This window comes from Coregonus clupeaformis, chromosome 8 (assembly GCF_020615455.1).
Source record: "Coregonus clupeaformis isolate EN_2021a chromosome 8, ASM2061545v1, whole genome shotgun sequence".
Taxonomy (NCBI): Eukaryota; Metazoa; Chordata; class Actinopteri; order Salmoniformes; family Salmonidae; genus Coregonus; species Coregonus clupeaformis.
In genome coordinates, this window is record NC_059199.1 from 22,303,732 (window position 1) to 22,323,329 (window position 19,598).

The 19,598-nt window shown below is 42.7% G+C and overlaps 1 protein-coding gene across 1 annotated transcript; it reads right to left on the bottom strand.

Moving 5' to 3' along the window:
• Positions 1-8,520: 8,520 nt before the first annotated feature.
• Positions 8,521-11,144, bottom strand: gpr185b (G protein-coupled receptor 185 b). Its single transcript, XM_041882613.2, has 3 exons — positions 10,947-11,144; positions 10,524-10,810; positions 8,521-10,133 (listed from the first exon to the last, which is right to left on the bottom strand). Exons 1-3 carry the CDS (start codon positions 11,142-11,144, stop codon positions 9,548-9,550), a joined length of 1,071 nt encoding a protein of 356 aa, XP_041738547.2. The 3' UTR covers positions 8,521-9,547.
• Between the last annotated feature and the right edge of the window lie 8,454 nt (positions 11,145-19,598).

Here is a 19,598-nt window from a genome sequence, read left to right on the forward strand (position 1 = left end):
GCTGAAGGCAAACAGCGCATGTTTTTCTTTGGGTTTTTTGAAATCAAAGTCGCACACCTCATGTAGCCTAGACAATTGGCCTGTATGTTTTGATAAGGTTTGTATCACAACTAAAGTGGCCAAATAACTTCTTAAAATGAAGCACATTAATCCGCTTTACAATGGGTGTAGAGCCTAACTGGCATACATACGCAGCGCGTGAGTTTCAAGTTTGGGCAAGATCATTTTCACCATAGAAATGCACCTTTTTTTGATGCTAGTGGATGTATTAATGGGATCTATCGCATCCCACAACTGTCCCGGACTATGTTTGGAATATTTATTTCTCACACAGAATAGAATAGGTCAACTTCCTACTATGGGGGATAGTAAATTGACATAGGCTAGTGCTTTTGCTGTTCGTCAGGCCTACTCATCTTGTTGGCTGACGAAAAGTAAATGTGGTCAGTTCTTCTAACATCTTCAATATGTGCCTCAGAATTGGATAAGGACATGCGCAGTTGCGTCCCAGATGTGTCTCTTCACTTGTAGCCTGTGAGAAAGACCCGATCACGTGACTGAGAGCCATGAGAGTGAGAGGTGCTTCGGCACGCAGCGGGGAGAAGGGAATTATCATTTTTATATTCAGCCCAAGGGCACAATGGCCACTGGCCACAAAAGGCATTTATTTTTTTAGGGGGATTATGGCCACACAAAGTGGATGCAGCTGGGAAATTTGAGGCATTATCAAGTGCTTGTCAAATTGTGAATGAAAGACTGATGAAGTGTGTACAGCCTGCTCAAAAATCAAAGCAGAACTCATGCCTTTCATGCAACTTTTTTCAAATCATCCTTAGAGTCGCATCATGCAGCCTTAGAATGTATTAAAATCAAAACAAATAGCCCAACATATTTATCACAACCAAAGTTACATAAATAACTCTAAATTAAGCATATAGGAGTACCTGTTTCTTTGTTAACCGCTCAACACAAAATAGCCGCATGTGCGCACTCCCTCAAATCGTTTGGAGAAACTATCCTTTCTATTTTATTCAGCTATGTTCAGTTGCATTCTTCATACTATAAAATAATATAAAATAGTGCCACTGAATTCTAAGCAAATCTTGTCTGCTAAATGAACTAGTGTAGCCCACAGCCATATGGCATAGCCAGATCAGGGCCTAACATAAGGACAATGCAGAGTATGCTATTCTGTTCTTCTGAAATAGACTACATTTTCTTCATATCATGTTTCTTTAGACCTGTCTAAAATAAATAATTGATTAATTGTGACGGTGTAGGCTATATTACATGGATTTATTAGACTTTTTTAAATGTAGATGTTCCAAAGGTATGCATCAGTGACTTGTAGGCTATGCATGGAAGCTTGGAGATGCTAAATGTGTTTATGTTAATTTAGAACTTCACCATGCTCAAAGGGATATTCAGTGCCTGCTTTTTTTTTTACCCATCTACCAATAGGTGCCCTTCTTTGCGAGGCATTGGAAAATCTCCCTGGTCTTTGTGGTTGAATCTGTGTTTGAAATTCACTGCTCGACTGAGGGACCTTACAGATAATTAATTGTATGTGTGGGGTACAGAGATGAGTTAGTCATTCAAAAATCCTGTTAAACACTATTATTGCACACAGAGTGAATACATGCAACCTATTATGTGACTTGTTAAGCAAATGTTTACTCCTGAACTTATTTAGGCTTGCCATAACAAAGGGGTTCAATACTGATTGACTGAAGACATTTCAGCTGTTCATTTGTAATTAATTTGTAAACATTGCGAAAACATTATTCCACTTGGACATTATGGGATATTGTGTATAGGCCAGTGACACAAAATCTTAATTTAACCAATTAAAAATTCAGGATGTAACACAACAAAATGTGGAAAAAGTCAAGGGGTGTGAATACTTTCTGAAGGCACTGTATATCATCATGCTCAGAGACACGTAGGCACATTTCACACACATGCTCTTTCTCACACACACACAAACACATAGACAAGATAGTGTAGAATATCTGCACACACACGCGCTCGACCCAACCATTGATAAATAATTTGACAGTGAAATGTACAAGAGAGCAACTCAACAAGCACACAAAAATCATTTAGCTTCTTTCGTTTTTATCAGTTTATTTGGCAAATTACTCTCCCTTGTTTTTTCTTTTTTTTCTTTCGATTTCTTGAATTTATTTACAATAGGAAAAATAAATCATTTGTCAGCAATATTAGTATTATTTTACATTCGACACTTATAGTGCAATGTGTAACATGTCCCACTCATAATGTGCATCCCAAATGGCACCCTATTACCTATGTAGTGCACTACTTTTAGTAAGACTCTAGTCAAAAGTAGTGCACTATATAGGGAATAGGGTGCCATTTGGAAGATAACCATAAAGTGCATTGTACTTTGTCATCTTCACATTGATATTTCACGATACAAATAAGAAAATGAAAACATGATTCGGACTGTGTCACAAATGACCCTATTCCCCCACATAGTCTAATATTTCTGTTCAAAAGTAGTGCACTTTATAGAGCTCTCCAGCTTGTAGTCCTAAATCCCAGAAATGAGTTACATCTGTTTTGTTCAGCCATTCCTAAATGGGAAATGAATGGGGAAAGAATAGTGGTTTTGGATAAACGCCAAAAATATGGTCTCTGGTTAACACAGGCTTAGGAGATCTTATGTGTTTTGTTCTATGAGATAATATCAGTCAGTTAATATGACCTTTATTAATTTTGAAGCCTTTATGTGTTTTATGTGCTTTTTTTGGTTACATAAATGCTTCAAAATAAACAAAAAGTGACGTTAGCTGATGAAAATTATTATCTCATAGAACAAAAGGTATAAGATCTCCTATGTCTGTGTTTACCACATACCTTTATTTTCAGCGTTTATCCAAAAACCCTACAAAAACTCATTTACCCATAGGCTTTGTCCATGGCAGAGTTAGTCCCTACAAAAAGACGGCATTTTACTATTGCTCTCTATTGGAGATAGGGAGTCATTTGGGACATAACCAGTAAGAACAACAACAAGATGTTAGCTCTGTTACATCACAGTATCATCAACCAATCACGTCCTTTGCTCAGGGCCTGACTTCCTTAGTCTATGAGGGACAAATCCTAACTTCCACTTACATAAATTGCATTTTCACTTAGTCCCCTGTTGACATCAATGCATGACTAAGTGAAAACTTTGGCTTAAGTGGAAATTAGAATACACCCCAAGAAACAACGATAATGCACGATAAACACTGTTTAATCTGTGAAGACCATACATGGTCCCAGTGAAGTTTAGCTCTCAGGTACTGCTATAGACAATATGTAACGTTTTCACGAATGGGATTTATATAGCCTAACGCTTCTCCAAGTGCTGAAAGCGCTTCACACACACACACACACACACACACACACATTTTCTCATAAGTGCAGGTGGCTTAGGTTTAGTGGGGTTCCTTTGTAAAGCAGCAAAAGCAATCGAAACAGAATCCAGCTTTACATTATTCTCAGATCTGTCAGAGAGAAAGAAGGAAGGAGAGAGAGAGGAGGGGGAGAGAGGATGAGGAGAAAGGAAGGGGAGAGGGAGGGAGGGAGAGAGAGAGAGAGAGAGGCCAGATAAAGAGAGCGAGAAGCTTCTTGTCTAATGGAGCAATGAGAGGATTTTCAAGTTGCTCAGGGGGTAAACAATTTTTTTCTTCTCCTTCGCTTTCAGCTTGCTATTTATAGTTTGGAGACAGATTTATTTCTGGGTAGGATTTGTGAAATGTTACAGAGAGAGGAGCACAGTCTGACATGGCACCCTATTCCCTATGTATTGCACTATATTTGCAACCTATTACCTATATAGTGCACTATGTTGGCACCCTATTTCCTATGTAGTGCACTACTTTTGACCAGAGCCCTATGTGGGTCCTGATCAAAAGTAGTGCACTATATAGGGAATAGTGTTCAATTTGGGAAGCAGATAGAAAGTGTCTTTGAAATGACCTTTTCCTCTCTTCTCTTCTCAGCAATGACGTCACCTGTAACCAGATAGACAATATGACGTTTGTTGCTGCTTTTTCCCCCCTTTAAATAGTTTTATTTTTATGTAAGTCCAGCTTGCTTATTCTGTTCTCTGTATAATGGGTAAATAAAGATTGTATTATATCTTAATTAGGCCTATTTAGAGTAATATTGATATACGTATTTTTTGGCAATGTGCTCTCAGAATGGCATGTTTATGTGTCTGCTCTACTCTGGTGAATATTGCCTGTGGGTTTAGGTTCCTCCTATATTCCACATTGTTATTCACAGAGCACTGATACATATACACTATTTCTTGGCCATTTCTGCTGCCACAAAGGTCCTCAATTGCAGTTTTTCTTTGCTCATATTTAGCTAATATTTTCAAGGTAATTTTTCAGTGCTCTCCTCTCCTATGGTTAGGTTGGGATTGGGGGGGACGGGGGGGTAGCTGATCCTAAATCAGTTTGGTTTTAGCGATATTATCCTTTATATATAATCTCTACACAAGATCAGACGTAATAGGCTGTCGTTTTTTTTCATAGCTCGTGATAGGTTATAATGTTTTTTCATGGCTCGTGATAGGCTATCATCTTTTTTCATAGCTTGTGATAGGCTGTCATGTTTTTTCATAGCTCGTGAATGCCTTTACCTTGAAATACATGAGACAAACACATACATGATCAATACATGTAATACATCAACCAAAATAAGACACCAGTAATAGGTAAGAAATATGGCACTTTTTAGCATAATCCAACACACATTGTTTCAAGAAAATTATTTTGACCATTGATAATACCCACACACAAGTCGCACACACTGTAACAACCATGTTTGTTTAAACTCATGCCCTGATGACGAATATAAAAATATAAGTTTCTGTACAGCATTGCATAAGAAAAATAACCACACTCCTTTTCCCTCCTGAAGAGACTGTGTTGAGCATATAGAAATATAATTAATATAATCTCTTTCTAAAGATATGCCTACAGCAGTATGTATGACCCATCTTGGTGTGTTTATCCATAAGAGAGTGAAGCTTTTATCCTGGAGGGCCACAGTGTCCGCTGTAGTTTCCATTTTTCTGTTAATTGACCAATTAACCAATTAACATCACTGATTGGCTATAAAGTGCTCACACCTGGTTTCCCATGTGTAAATCAAGACACTAATAGAAAGTCAATGATGAGGATCAGCTGGGTCGTGATCGTTAGGCACCAAATGGACTGAAACTAGAAGGAACTACCTGGACTTTTCCAACAAGAAACACTTTCATTTTCTTTTGCAAAAGGTTTTATAACGTCTTCCGTTGCGTGCCCAAATGAACAGGCCACAGATGTGCTGCAGCCCTCCAGGAAAGGAGCCTGACCATCTCCTGTTTACAGTGTCTGTTTTTTTCTTACATCACATACAATACAGTATTGGCAATATGAACCAGGGGGTGACACACACACACACACGGTGCTCGGTAGTCCCACCCCTGTTCTATAGGCATGACAGAGTGGTATATTCACAAATGGGATTCAATGACATTGGAGGACGCACCTCACAAAAGAACACATAAGAGTTCTGCGTGTTCACCACCGTGGTTACGCATGTTTCCATCAGAGAGTGACCAGGGGTGTATTCATTAGTCGCAAACGGTAGAAAATGCGTAAAACATTTTGCAACAAATACGAGGGTTTCTATTGGACAAATTCAAGTATGTCCCTCCCCGTTTGCTTCTGCCTTCGTTTGGTTCTGTTTAGTTCTTAGTTAATACACCCCAAGACAGAGGAGTACACAGCAGACCCCAATATACACCTGTTGTCTTGTGCATTTAAAGGCTGACACAAGGAGGTAATACATCTAGATCTATAATCGGTCATATGGTGGTCAAAAATGATGGTTTATGTTGATATATGCTAACCAATATTTATGTCTATTTTTTATTGTTGAAAGTTGAAGGTAGTGAGAGTTTGATTTGAATGGATTCTATCTGCCAGTAGGTCCAGTTCCCACTCTCTCGATTGTAGCTGTTTGATATTGACCTGTACACAGTAGTAAGTAATACTGTAGGAGTCATTTTAGCCACTACAAGCACATTAAACATTATTGCAAAGTTAGGTTAGTACAATAAGGCCAAAATAACAGTTAGTTACAGAATCTGCATTTTCAAAGAATTGGTGAATTGGGTTTTGCATTCATTGCCTAACTACACCAACGACCCATCCCAAATGGCTTCCTATTCCCTATATAGTGCACTATTTTGCAGGGCCCATACAGCTCTGGTCAAAAGTAGTGCACTATATAGGGAACAGGGTGCCATTTGGGACACAGCCTAACCGCGAAAGCGTGATTGTTTTTGGTCGTCAATCCCACTGAATAGAAAACAATAGAAAAAACAGCACTTTACAATGTAGAAAAATGCCATCATCATTTTATAAGGAAGTTCTCCAGTTCTGTATGTGTGCCATTATGAAAGTTATTTTGTTATATTTTTGTTGTTTGTTTTTGATACATTTTCTTTTTGGTAAAAGCGTTGAATTGTGATATACCCTTGAATAGTGACGGTGACTCATTGACAATATAAAAATATTTCTGTACAGTTTGCCTTCATTTAGTCATTTTTAAACACCAAGCTCTATAGGCTAAACTCTTACCCTCATAAGACAGCCAGCTCTCCATTGACCTATAGATAGACCCAATGGCTGGCACATCACATAGGCCACAGTAGTCTTTTACAATTGTTGTTGTTTTTACAGTACAGTGGATACAGTTGCAAAATCCTAGTTGTTTGATGACAAACAAACATGTTTGCTAATCAGAAAGATTTTTAAGAAAGTGTAATCTCAATTTCTGTTTCATTTGGAGTTTGGGGCTACATCCTAATAGTATTAATTTGCTTCCTCTCCTCGTCTCTTCGCCTTACTAACCACCTATGACACATCAGCTTCCCTCTATTGCAGACATCCAGAGATGCAGAGCCGAGAGGGAATGTGTGATTTGAAGCTTGTGTAGAGACCTAGATACGGAGAGGGGAAATTAGGGGTATATAGGCCAATAAAATAATGAATATGGAACCCAGAGCCTATGTGGTGTAATGTTGGTTTTGTGTTTCAGGCTACGTTCTGGTGTTCTGTTGTTGTCTAGTGCTGTGTCGTCCATGCATCGCCATCTTATTGATAGACACCCTATCGGATTTGGATCGATGTCTGTTCACCTGACATAATCAATATACTGTTTACATTGTCGTTTGACAGACGGATGTTGATCAATCATTATTGTTTAACTTGCCTGCCTGAATCAAGGCTTTTAAACCTACGTGCACTAAGTTTTCAATAGTTTAAATTCAAATGTAACTCCATTAATGATATCAAATGAATCAAATTATACATCTAATTCAGATGTATATTAATTGTTATGATTGCATGTCACACTATTCTAATAGGCTAATTGCCAGAAATGACAGACAAACAGACACCTCCAACAGTCATCTCCATCTGCTATCATTTAGAACCCTTCGCAACATTTAGAACGGTAGAACCCATTACGTCATTATGGAACTCAGCCAAAGCTTCTGGGAACACGAGCCGTCGGCTGTGACACACATATTGTCATCTCTCTCTCTGTCTGCCTGGGAAGATCGTGTTAATCTAAAACTCACGGGGCTGTGCTCTCTCTTTCTCTCAACGCCAGTCCTGTTTTATAATGCATTATTAAACCCTACAACAAATGAGACATGTGAAAACAACGGCCTGAATAGCTGGCTCCAAGGGTAGAATTTCCCTTGGCTTAGACACGAATCGAGGATCAGATTACACTTCCTGAATTCTAACTTTAACCAGTAAATGGGAAAATGCAAAACTGACCTTAGATCAGTGGCTAATAGGGACTAGGAGTGTTGGCTACACGGTCGCTATCCATGGTGCTGAAATTAGCTCTCAGTGCTGGGTGACAGTGGTTTGATTCGCTAGGCGAAGTCCATGGTGCTGAAATGGGTTTAGAATGTTTTAGATGCATTTCTTGACATGATAATAACTGTAGAAAATTCAGATTTCTAGGAATTTTAGTACTGTAATTCTATTTTTATACCTCCTAAATGTAGGCCTACAACATACAACATAATGCTTAGTGATATGGTTTGTTTTGTGTTGATAGCAATGGGAAATAAGGGAATTCTTGAGAGGTTTGGGCTTTTCTAAAAATGTATGTTTTTTCTCTAATGGTAAACATGAGTCAGAGTTCATATTGCCTTTGTTTGTTTGGCCTTGTGACTTGGTTCTAACGATTGTTATTGGTGTTCTAATACCGGGTATAGTCATCATTTGCAATACGATCATTGTGGCATGATAGTTTAAGCATGATAGTTTAAAGCTAGAATCCTTAATTAAAACAATAACAAAGCCAGCACCCCGCCTCAGTTTTGGTAAAAAGTTGAGGGCTGGGCCTGGAGAAATGTAACCACTCTCAAATTCATGGACAGAGGTATGGATGCAAGGACTGACCATCCATGATATCAATAATTATAACCATGTTTTGAGGCTATACAATGTTTGCTTACATTTACATTGCTTACAACTATTGAAGTAAAACAAGCTTCTGATGGGGTACGACAGTTGATCCATGCTCATGAAGCATTCATAAGTTATATTCTTCAATAATCAATGGGTATATATCAGTAATTTGTAAGTCCAAAAATGGATGTAGGTACTAAGGATTCTAGCTTTAAAGAAGCTCTCAAATGACACCTCACTGAAAACCTCAAGGTCGTAGTACCCTAACCTTACACACATTACCATGGTCGGCTAGTTTGCTCATCATAAGTAAGTTAGCTCATCTTGTGTTTACGAAGACTCCTTATCATCTTCCAACAAACTCCTACTAGGCTCTCCACTACTCATGCTCACCTTCTGCGCTAGAAGCATTGCAGAGGCCTATAAGTGTTTCACCTCAGCCCCACACACAGTCACAGTCCACTACTACCATCTCTATCCAGTGGGCTTGGGTAGGGCTAGGCCCAGGGCAATGCATCCCAGACCTTCTCAGTCCAGTCCATGCCTCCTCAACGTATGACTAGGGGGAGCCACACCCATCACCCAACACTGGTCTCCGCCCTAGGCAGGTGAGGTGTGGGGTCGGTCACATTTCTCCTTGCCACCCTGCTCTGACGTCACCGTACCCCAAACCTATACATTGTTGGAGATTGGAGGTCCTAGGAGGGGGTCGACCTTGCCTTGTTGGTCACCTTTGAACTTTGACCTCACCACACCCCAAACATATACATCGTCAGAGGTTCGAGGAGGGGTGCCATCTTGCCTTGACGTCAACACATCCCTAGAGAAAGGGGGGAGGAGGGGAGATCCCCTTCTTCTGACGACCCAAACACCCCTACCTCTACATCACTGGATGTATGGTGGGAGGGAGAGTTTGGAGGGGTCGCAGCCAGAAACCCTTCTCCAGGGCTCGACATTCCCATCTCCCAGTTGGCCTGGCCTGGCAACATCCTCCGCACACTCCGGGCCAGTTAATCAAGCTTTCTGTATGTCCAGGTTCCCTATACATCACTGGAGGTCCTCGCCCTCGGTCTCAGACTCAAATTTGACGGAACACACCCACAGCACGCCAACCACAACCCCTTCTGTATATCCGGGTTCCTAAAAGCGTATATGATTGGATTTATAACTGAATTACACGCCGCCGGCAGCACAGTGGCATATGTATATATTGTAGGATAACTCGAGTCCGCCACTATAGAATACATTGCGAATGGCAACCAACACATAGCGAAAGCGCAGAGAATTACAGAGAGTGTCTGGACTCCCTTGGTCGTGGAAATAGCAAGGAATTGATGTTGGACTGCGATTTGCTGAGCATGACGGAATGCAATCCTACAGATCTGGAGGTAGAGTTGCATCATGACTGCAAAGACCAATAGGAAGAAGACGGCGAGTGCAACGGCGTTGGATTTCGTGACTGGTCGGCAGACGCTACAGGTCGTTTCGTCGTCTAGACAGTTCCACCCGAGGGCGGGGAGGACTCCAAGGATCAGACCCACCAACCAGATGAGCCCTACCACCAGGTACGTGAAGAGGACAGTCCGTTCGGTGTGATAGGTCAACGCGTTGTAGAGCGACAGGTACCTGTAATGGAGTGAACATTACTGTCAGTCCAGTCCATGTTTTCATTGGCACACTCACTATTCCAAAACATGTTTTACTCATACTGATAACTGATTACTTAAGACCAGTCCATGTTTTCATCATAGTGAGAACCGATACACTCAGAATTCCAGTCTATGTTTTACTCATGCACTAGTTGAGCTACAGGGCTAGTGGCTAGTGTCTAGTTTCCCTTAGGTACAGATCTAGGATCAGCTTCCCCTCACCAAGTCCTAACCTAAACCATTAGTGGGAGAAATGTAAAACTGACCCAAGATCATTGTCTAGGGGCAACTTCCCCCTACACAGTTGCATCGCCGCAATTATAGTAATCAGAAATACAACATAAAGAGAACTACAATGTCATCGTACCTGTCCACAGTGATTGCCAGGATATTCAAAATGGACGCAGTGAACGCCATGATGAGTATCTCTGTGGAAACCAAGGTCACGACCTCTCCCTTGACCAGATAGGTGAAGACGAAGTTTAGGATGAGTCCGAGACCCGCCAGGAGGTCGGCGAACGCCAGCGAACCAATCAGGATGAACATAGGAGCTCGAAGGGTCGGCGTGTAGAACAGGACAGCAATGACCAGAGCATTCTCGCAGGAGATGAGAGTTCCTGTGACACATAATGCCACGTCCCATGGGTTGACATCCTGTTGATGACAACAATAATAGTAATACGTTTTCAAAATACCCAAAGTTACTTCACATAGTCAGCAACATTTTTAAAAAGCTATAAAATCAACCAGAATATACACGTACACAAAACTGGATGACATCATGACTAACCTGGGGTGTGGTCAGAGGTCGTAGGTCAAGGTCGGATGTGGAGGTGCGGACGGGGACAGCGAAGGAGGAGTTGACCCCGGGGAGGTCAGGGTAGGGGTCAAGCCAGGGGTCAAGGGATGAGGGGTCAAAGGTTGCAGAGGAAGTAGTGTTCTGGGGAAGGCCACTGCTGCTCATGGCTGCAGCTAGGGAGAGGATCATAACTGGATGGAGGGAAGGAGAGGAGGGGGGGGGGTTCGGGTGAAGAAGAAGAAGAAGAAGAAGAAGAAGAAGGGAGAGAATAGGCTGTATTAATAAGGAGACGGGACACCATAGTGTAAGCTTCAGGAATGTCTTTAGTAAGATAAAACCAGATAGAGAATACAGAGCATAATGTGAAAAATGTATGCACTCACTAACTGTAAGTCGCTCTGGATAAGAGTGTCTGCTAAATGACTAAAATGTAAAATGTAATGGTTACTGTAGTATATTATTCTACAGAGGGAGAGGAGAGGGAAAGGAGAGAGGGGGAGAGGAGTCGAGGGGGGAGAGTTGGGGCAGAGAGGGAGGATGGGTGAGGAAAGAGGATTAAGGGATTTAGGTTGGAGAGGGAGAGAGCGAGAGAGCGAGAGAGCGAGTGAGTCAGAGGTATCCATTACTACAAAGGAATAAAGTCACTTCTCAAATAAAAACAAAAAGAGAGCATCCATCCATCCAATCAACATTGGAAACAAATGCACCTGACCCAAATAATATATATACTGAGTATAACAAAATTAGGAACACCTAAAAGGGATTAAATTGTTTTTTTTCCCCCTCATCAATCAACACACAATACCCCATAATGACAAGGCAAAAACTGGTATTTAGACATTTTAGCAAATGTATATAAAAAAAACTACTGAAAAATCACATAAGTATTCAGACCCTTTACTCAGTACTTTAATGAAGTACCTTTCACAGCGATTACAGCCTCAAATCTTATTGGGTATGACGCTACAAGCTTGGCACACCTGTATTTGGGGAGTTTCTCCCATTCTTCTCTGCAGATCCTCTCAAGCTCTGTCAGGTTGGATGGGGAGCGTCGCTGCACATATATTTTCAGGTCTCTCCAGAGCTGTTCTGGCAGTGCCACTCAAGGACATTCCCGAAGCCACTCCTGCGTTGTCTTGCTGTGTGCTTAGGGTCGTTGTCCTGTTGGAAGGTGAACCTTCGCCCCAGTCTGAGGTCCTGAGCACTCTGGAGCGGATTTTCATCAATGATCTCTCTGTACTTTGCTCTGTTCGTCTTTCCCTCAATCCTGACTAGTCTCCCAGTCCCTGGAGCTGAAAAACATCCCCACAGCATGATGCTGCCACCACCATGCTTCACCGTAGGAATGGTATTGGCCAGGTGATGAGCGGTGCCTGGTTTCCTCCAGACGTGACGCATGGCATTCAGGCCAAAGAGTTCAATCTAGGTTTCATCAGACCAGAGAATCTTGTTTCTCATGATCTGAGAGTCCTTTAGGTGCCTTTTGGCAAATTCCAAGCAGGCTGTCATGTGCCCTTTACTGAGGAGTGGCTTCCGTCTGGCCACTCTACCATAAAGGCCTGATTGATGGAGTGCCGCAGAGATGTTTGTCCTTCTGGAAGGTTCTCCCATCTCCACAGAGGAACTGGAGCTCTGTCAGAGTGACCATCGGGTTCTTGGTCACCTCCCTGACCAAGGCCCTTCTCCCCCCATTTGCTCAGTTTGGCTGGGTGGCCAGCTCTAGGAAGAGTCTTGGTGGTTCCACCTTTTCCAAAACTGACTGCAACTCCTTGTTAAGGGTTTCAGTGAATTCATTAGCTGTGGTTGCTGACACGTATATGGTTGAATCATCAGCATACCCATAATTTCATTTAAAGTACGCCAACGTTTTTTTTCCCATAATTCTTTATGTCATTGATCTTGGCTTCATAATACAATTTATTCTTCTTTTTGTTAAGTGTAGTCACATAATTTCTCAATTTGCAGTAAGTCTGCCTTCTTTTGTCCCATCTCTTTCAACCATATAGTTTTTAAATTCCTCATCAATCCATGGAGCCTTAACAGTTCCAACAGTCAGTTTCTCAACAGGTGCATTTTTATCAATAATTGGAAGAAGCAATTTCATTAATTCATCAAGTGCAGCGTCTGGATGCTCCTTATTAATCACATCAGACCAGCAAAATATTTTTTACATCATCCACATAAGTCACTACACTATTTTAGGCCCTGCTTTTGGAACCTTGGTTCTCCTAGATATAGCCACTATATTATATCAATTAGGAAGCAACACTGATTGACAATAAATGTCACATGCTGTTGTGCAAATGGAATAGACAACAAGTGGAAATTATAGGCAATTAGCAAGACACCCCCAATAAAGGAGTGGTTCTGCAGGTGGTGACCACAGACCACTTCTCAGTTCCTATGCTTCCTGGCTGATGTTTTGGTCACTTTTGAATGCTGGCGGTGCTTTCACTCTAGTGGTAGCATGAGACGGAGTCTACAACCCACACAAGTGGCTCAGGTAGTGCAGCTCATCCAGGATGGCACATCAATGCGAGCTGTGGCAAGAATGTTTGCTGTGTCTGTCAGCGTAGTGTCCAGAGCATGGAGGCGCTACCAGGAGACAGGCCAGTACATCAGGAGACATGGAGGAGGCCGTAGGAGGGCAACAACCCAGCAGCAGGACTGCTACCTCCGCCTTTGTGCAAGGAGGAGCAGGAGGAGCACTGCCAGAGCCCTGCAAAATGACCTCCAGCAGGCCACAAATGTGCATGTGTCTGCTCAAACGGTCAGAAACAGACTCCATGAGGGTGGTATGAGGGCCCGACGTCCACAGGTGGGGGTTGTGCTTACAGCCCAACACCGTGCAGGACGTTTGGCATTTGCCAGAGAACACCAAGATTGGCAAATTCGCCACTGGCGCCCTGTGCTCTTCACAGATGAAAGCAGGTTCACACTGAGCACATGTGACAGACGTGACAGAGTCTGGAGACGCCGTGGAGAACGTTCTGCTGCCTGCAACATCCTCCAGCATGACCGGTTTGGCTGTGGGTCAGTCATGGTGTGGGGTGGTATTTCTTTGGGGGGCCGCACAGCCCTCCATGTGCTCGCCAGAGGTAGCCTGACTGCCATTAGGTACCGAGATGAGATCCTCAGACCCCTTGTGAGACCATATGCTGGAGCGGTTGGCCCTGGGTTCCTCCTAATGCAAGACAATGCTAGACCTCATGTGGCTGGAGTGTGTCAGCAGTTCCTGCAAGAGGAAGGCATTGATGCTATGGACTGGCCCGCCCGTTCCCCAGACCTGAATCCAATTGAGCACATCTGGGACATCATGTCTCGCTCCATCCACCAACGCCACGTTGCACCATAGACTGTCCAGGAGTTGGCGGATGCTTTAGTCCAGGTCTGGGAGGAGATCCCTCAGGAGACCATCCGCCACCTCATCAGGAGCATGCCCAGGCATTATAGGGAGGTCATACAGGCACGTGGAGGCCACACACACTACTGAGCCTCATTTTGACTTGTTTTAAGGACATTACATCAAAGTTGGATCAGCCTGTAGTGTGGTTTTCCACTTTAATTTTGAGGGTGACTCCAAATCCAGACCTCCATGGGATGATACATTTGATTTCCATTGATAATTTTTGTGTGATTTTGTTGTCAGCACATTCAACTATGTAAAGAAAAAAGTATTTAATAAGATTATTTCATTCATTCAGATCTAGGATGTGTTATTTTAGTGTTCCCTTTATTTTTTTAGCATTGCTCTGGCACCCCAATGGTGGAACAAGCTCCCTCACGACGCCAGGACAGCGGAGTCACTCACCACCTTACGGAGACATTTGAAACCCCACCTTTTTAAGGAATACCTGGGATAGGATAAAGTAATCCTTCTACCCCCCACACCCCCAAAATAAATAAAAATAAAAGACAAAAAAAAGAACATTGTAAAGTGGTTATCCCACTGCTATAAGGTGAATGCACCAATTTGTAAGTCGCTCTGGATAAGAGCGTCTGCTAAATGACGTAAATGTAAATGTAAAAATGAATCATTCAGATGTTCATTGGCAAACTTCAGACGGGCATGTATATGTGCTTTCTTGAGCAGGGGGACCTTGCGGGCGCTGCAGGATCAAATACTTTTTTCCCTCACTGTATATATATATATATATATATATATATATATATATATATATATATATATATAACAGTGGGGGAAAAAAAGTATTTAGTCAGCCACCAATTGTGCAAGTTCTCCCACTTAAAAAGATGAGAGAGGCCTGTAATTTTCATCATAGGTACACGTCAACTATGACAGACAAATGGAGGAAAAAAAATCCAGAAAATCACATTGTAGGATTTTTTATGAATTTATTTGCAAATTATGGTGGAAAATAAGTATTTGGTCACCTACAAACAAGCAAGATTTCTGTCTCTCACAGACCTGTAACTTCTTCTTTAAGAGACTCCTCTGTCCTCCACTCGTTACCTGTATTAATGGCACCTGTTTGAACTTGTTATCAGTATAAAAGACACCTGTCCACAACCTCAAACAGTCACACTCCAAACTCCACTATGGCCAAGACCAAAGAGCTGTCAAAGGACACCAGAAACAAAATTGTAGACCTGCACCAGGCTGGGAAGACTGAATCTGCAATAGGTAAGCAGCTTGGTTTGAAGAAATCAACTGTGGGAGCAATTATTAGTAAATGGAAGACATACAATACCACTGATAATCTCCCTCGATCTGGGGCTCCACGCAAGATCTCCCCCCCTTGGGGTCAAAATTATCACAAGAACGGTGAGCAGAAATCCCAGAACCACACGGGGGGACCTAGTGAATGACCTGCAGAGAGCTGGGACCAAAGTAACAAAGCCTACCATCAGTAACACACTACGCCGCCAGGGACTCAAATCCTGCAGTGCCAGACGTGTCCCCCTGCTTAAGCCAGTACATGTCCAGGCCCGTCTGAAGTTTGCTAGAGTGCATTTGGATGATCCAGAAGAGGATTGGGAGAATGTCATATGGTCAGATGAAACCAAAATATAACTTTTTGGTAAAAACTCAACTCGTCGTGTTTGGAGGACAAAGAATGCTGAGTTGCATCCAAAGAACACCATACCTACTGTGAAGCATGGGGGTGGAAACATCATGCTTTGGGGCTGTTTTTCTGCAAAGGGACCAGGACGACTGATCCGTGTAAAGGAAAGAATGAATGGGGCCATGTATCGTGAGATTTTGAGTGAAAACCTCCTTCCATCAGCAAGGGCATTGAAGATGAAACGTGGCTGGGTCTTTCAGCATGACAATGATCCCAAACAGACCGCCCGGGCAACGAAGGAGTGGCTTCGTAAGAAGCCTCTCAAGGTCCTGGAGTGGCCTAGCCAATCTCCAGATCTCAACCCCATAGAAAATCTTTGGAGGGAGTTGAAAGTCCATGTTGCCCAGCGACAGCCCCAAAACATCACTGCTCTAGAGGAGATCTGCATGGAGGAATGGGCCAAAATACCAGCAACAGTGTGTTAAAACCTTGTGAAGACTTACAGAAAACGTTTGACCTGTGTCATTGCCAACAAAGGGTATATAACAAAGTATTGAGAAACTTTTGTTATTGACCAAATACTTATTTTCCACCATAATTTGCAAATAAATTCATAAAAAATCCTACAATGTGATTTTCTGGATTTGTTTTCCTCATATTGTCTGTCATAGTTGACGTGTACCTATGATGAAAATTACAGGCCTCTCTCATCTTTTTAAGTGGGAGAACTTGCACAATTGGTGGCTGACTAAATACTTTTTTCCCCCACTGTATATATATATATATATATATATATACACAGTGAGGTAAAAAAGTATTTGATCCCCTGCTGATTTTGTACGTTTGCCCACTGAAAAAGACATGATCAGTCTATCATTTTAATGGTAGGTTTATTTGAACAGTGAGAGACAGAATAACAACAAAGAAATCCAGAAAAACGTATGTCAAAAATATTATCATTGATTTGAATTTTAATGAGGGAAATAAGTATTTGACCCCTCTGCAAAACATGACTCAGGAGGGATTTTGGTCCCACTCCTCTTTGCAGATCTTCTCCAAGTCATTAAGGTTTCGAGCCTGACGTTTGGCAACTCAAACCTTCAGCTCCCTCCACAGATTTTCTATGGGATTAAGGTCTGGAGACTGGCTAGGCCACTCCAGGACCTTAATGTGCTTCTTCTTGAGCCACTCCTTTGTTGCCTTGGCCGTGTGTTTTGGGTCATTGTCATGCTGGAATACCCATCCAATACCAATTTTCAATGCCCTGGCTGAGGGAGGGAGGTTCTCACCCAAGATTTGACGGTACATGGCCCTGTCCATCGTCCCTTTGATGCTGTGAAGTTGTCCGGTCCCCTTAGCAGAAAAACACCCCCAAAGCATAATGTTTCCACCTCCATGTTTGACGGTGGGAATGGTGTTCTTGGGGTCATAGGCAGCATTCCAACACTTTCACCCAGTTCTCCTCAACTAATCTTCTCCTTTCCCCCTTCTGATAAACAGGTGGCGAATCGCATCTCTGCATGTCTGGCAGACATATCAGTATGGATGACGGATCACCACCTCAAGCTGAACCTTGGCAAGACGGAGCTGCTCTTCCTCCCGGGGAAGGACTGCCCGTTCCATGATCTCGCCATCACGGTTGACAACTCCGTTGTGTCCTTCTCCCAGAGTGCGAAGAGCCTTGGCGTGACCCTGGACAACACCCTGTCGTTCTCCGCTAACATCAAGGCGGTGACCCGATCCTGTAGGTTCATGCTCTACAACATTCGGAGAGTACGACCCTGCCTTACACAGGAAGTGGAAGTGGCACAGGTCCTAATCCAGGCACTTGTCATCTCCCGTCTGGATTACTGCAACTCGCTGTTGGCTGGGCTCCCTGCCTGTGCCATTAAGCCCCTACAACTCATCCAGACTGCCGCAGCCCGTCTGGTGTTCAACCTTCCCAAGTTCTCTCACGTCACCCGCTCCTCCGCACACTCCACTGGCTTCCAGTTGAAGCTCGCATCTGCTACAAGACCATGGTGCTTGCCTACGGAGCTGTGAGGGGAACGGCACCTCTGTACCTTCAGGCTCTGATCAGTCCCTACACCCAAACGAGGGCATTGCGTTCATCCACCTCTGGCCTGCTGGCTCCCCTACCTCTGCAGAAGCACAGTTCCCGCTCAGCCCAGTCAAAACTGTTCGCTGCTCTGGCACCCCAATGGTGGAACAAGCTCCCTCACGACGCCAGGACAGCGGAGTCACTCACCACCTTCCGGAGACATTTGAAACCCCACCTCTTTAAGGAATACCTGGGATAGGATAAAGTAATCCTTCTACCCCCCCCCAAAAAAAAAAAAAAATATTAAAGACAAAAAAAAGAACATTGTAAAGTGGTTATCCCACTGCTATAAGGTGAATGCACCAATTTGTAAGTCGCTCTGGATAAGAGTGTCTGCTAAATGACGTAAATGTAAAAATGAATCATTCAGATGTTCATTGGCAAACTTCAGACGGGCATGTATATGTGCTTTCTTGAGCAGGGGGACCTTGCGGGCGCTGCAGGATTTCAGTCCTTCACGGCGTAGTGTGTTACCAATTGTTTTCCTTGTGACTATGGTCCCAGCTGCCTTGAGATCATTGACAAGATCCTCCTGTGTAGTTCTGGGCTGATTCCTCACCGTTCTCATGAACTCCACGAGGTGAGATCTTGCATGGAGCCCCAGGCAGAGGGAGATTGACAGTTATTTTGTGTTTCTTCCATTTGCGAATAATCGCACCAACTGTTGTCATCTTCTCACCAAGCTGCTTGGCGATGGTCTTGTAGCCCATTCCAGCCTTGTGTAGGTCTACAATCTTATCCCTGACATCCTTGGAGAGCTCTTTGGTCTTGGCCATGGTGGAGAGTTTGGAATCTGATAGATTGATTGCTTCTGTGGACAGGTGTCTTTTATACAGGTAACAAACTGAGATTAGAAGCACTCCCTTTAAGAGTGTGCTCCTAATCTCAGCTCATTACCTGTATAAAAGACACCTGGGAGCCAGAAATCTTTCTGATTGAGAGGGGGTCAAATACTTATTTCCCTCATTAAAATGCAAATCAATTTATAAAATTTTCGACATGCGTTTTTCTGGATTTTTATGTTGTTATTCTGTCTCTCACTGTTCAAATAAACCTACCATTAAAATGATAGACTGATCATGTCTTTGTCAGTGGGCAAACGTACAAAATCAGCAGGGGATCAAATACTTTTTTCCCTCACTGTATATATATATAGCAACACCTCCCCCATTAGCATTCCAGTCTCTTCTATAGATGTTATATCCTTGTATTGCTACTGCTGTATCATCAAATTAATTATCTAAGTGAGTCTCAGAAATGGCTAATATATGAATGTTATCTGATGTAAGCAAGTTATTGATTTCATGAACCTTATTTCTAAGGCTACATATATTAATATGGGCTATTTTCAGCCCTTTCCTGGGTAACTTCTCAGAGATAGACAAATAATAACAAACAAAGCAAGAGAAGAAAAATACATACATTTAGCAGTCCATTAATCATTTGGTGTGTATAAGTGTGTCTGTGTGCTGTGGGGTTAAAGCTACAAACCCATAGGCTTGGCTCTCTCATCCC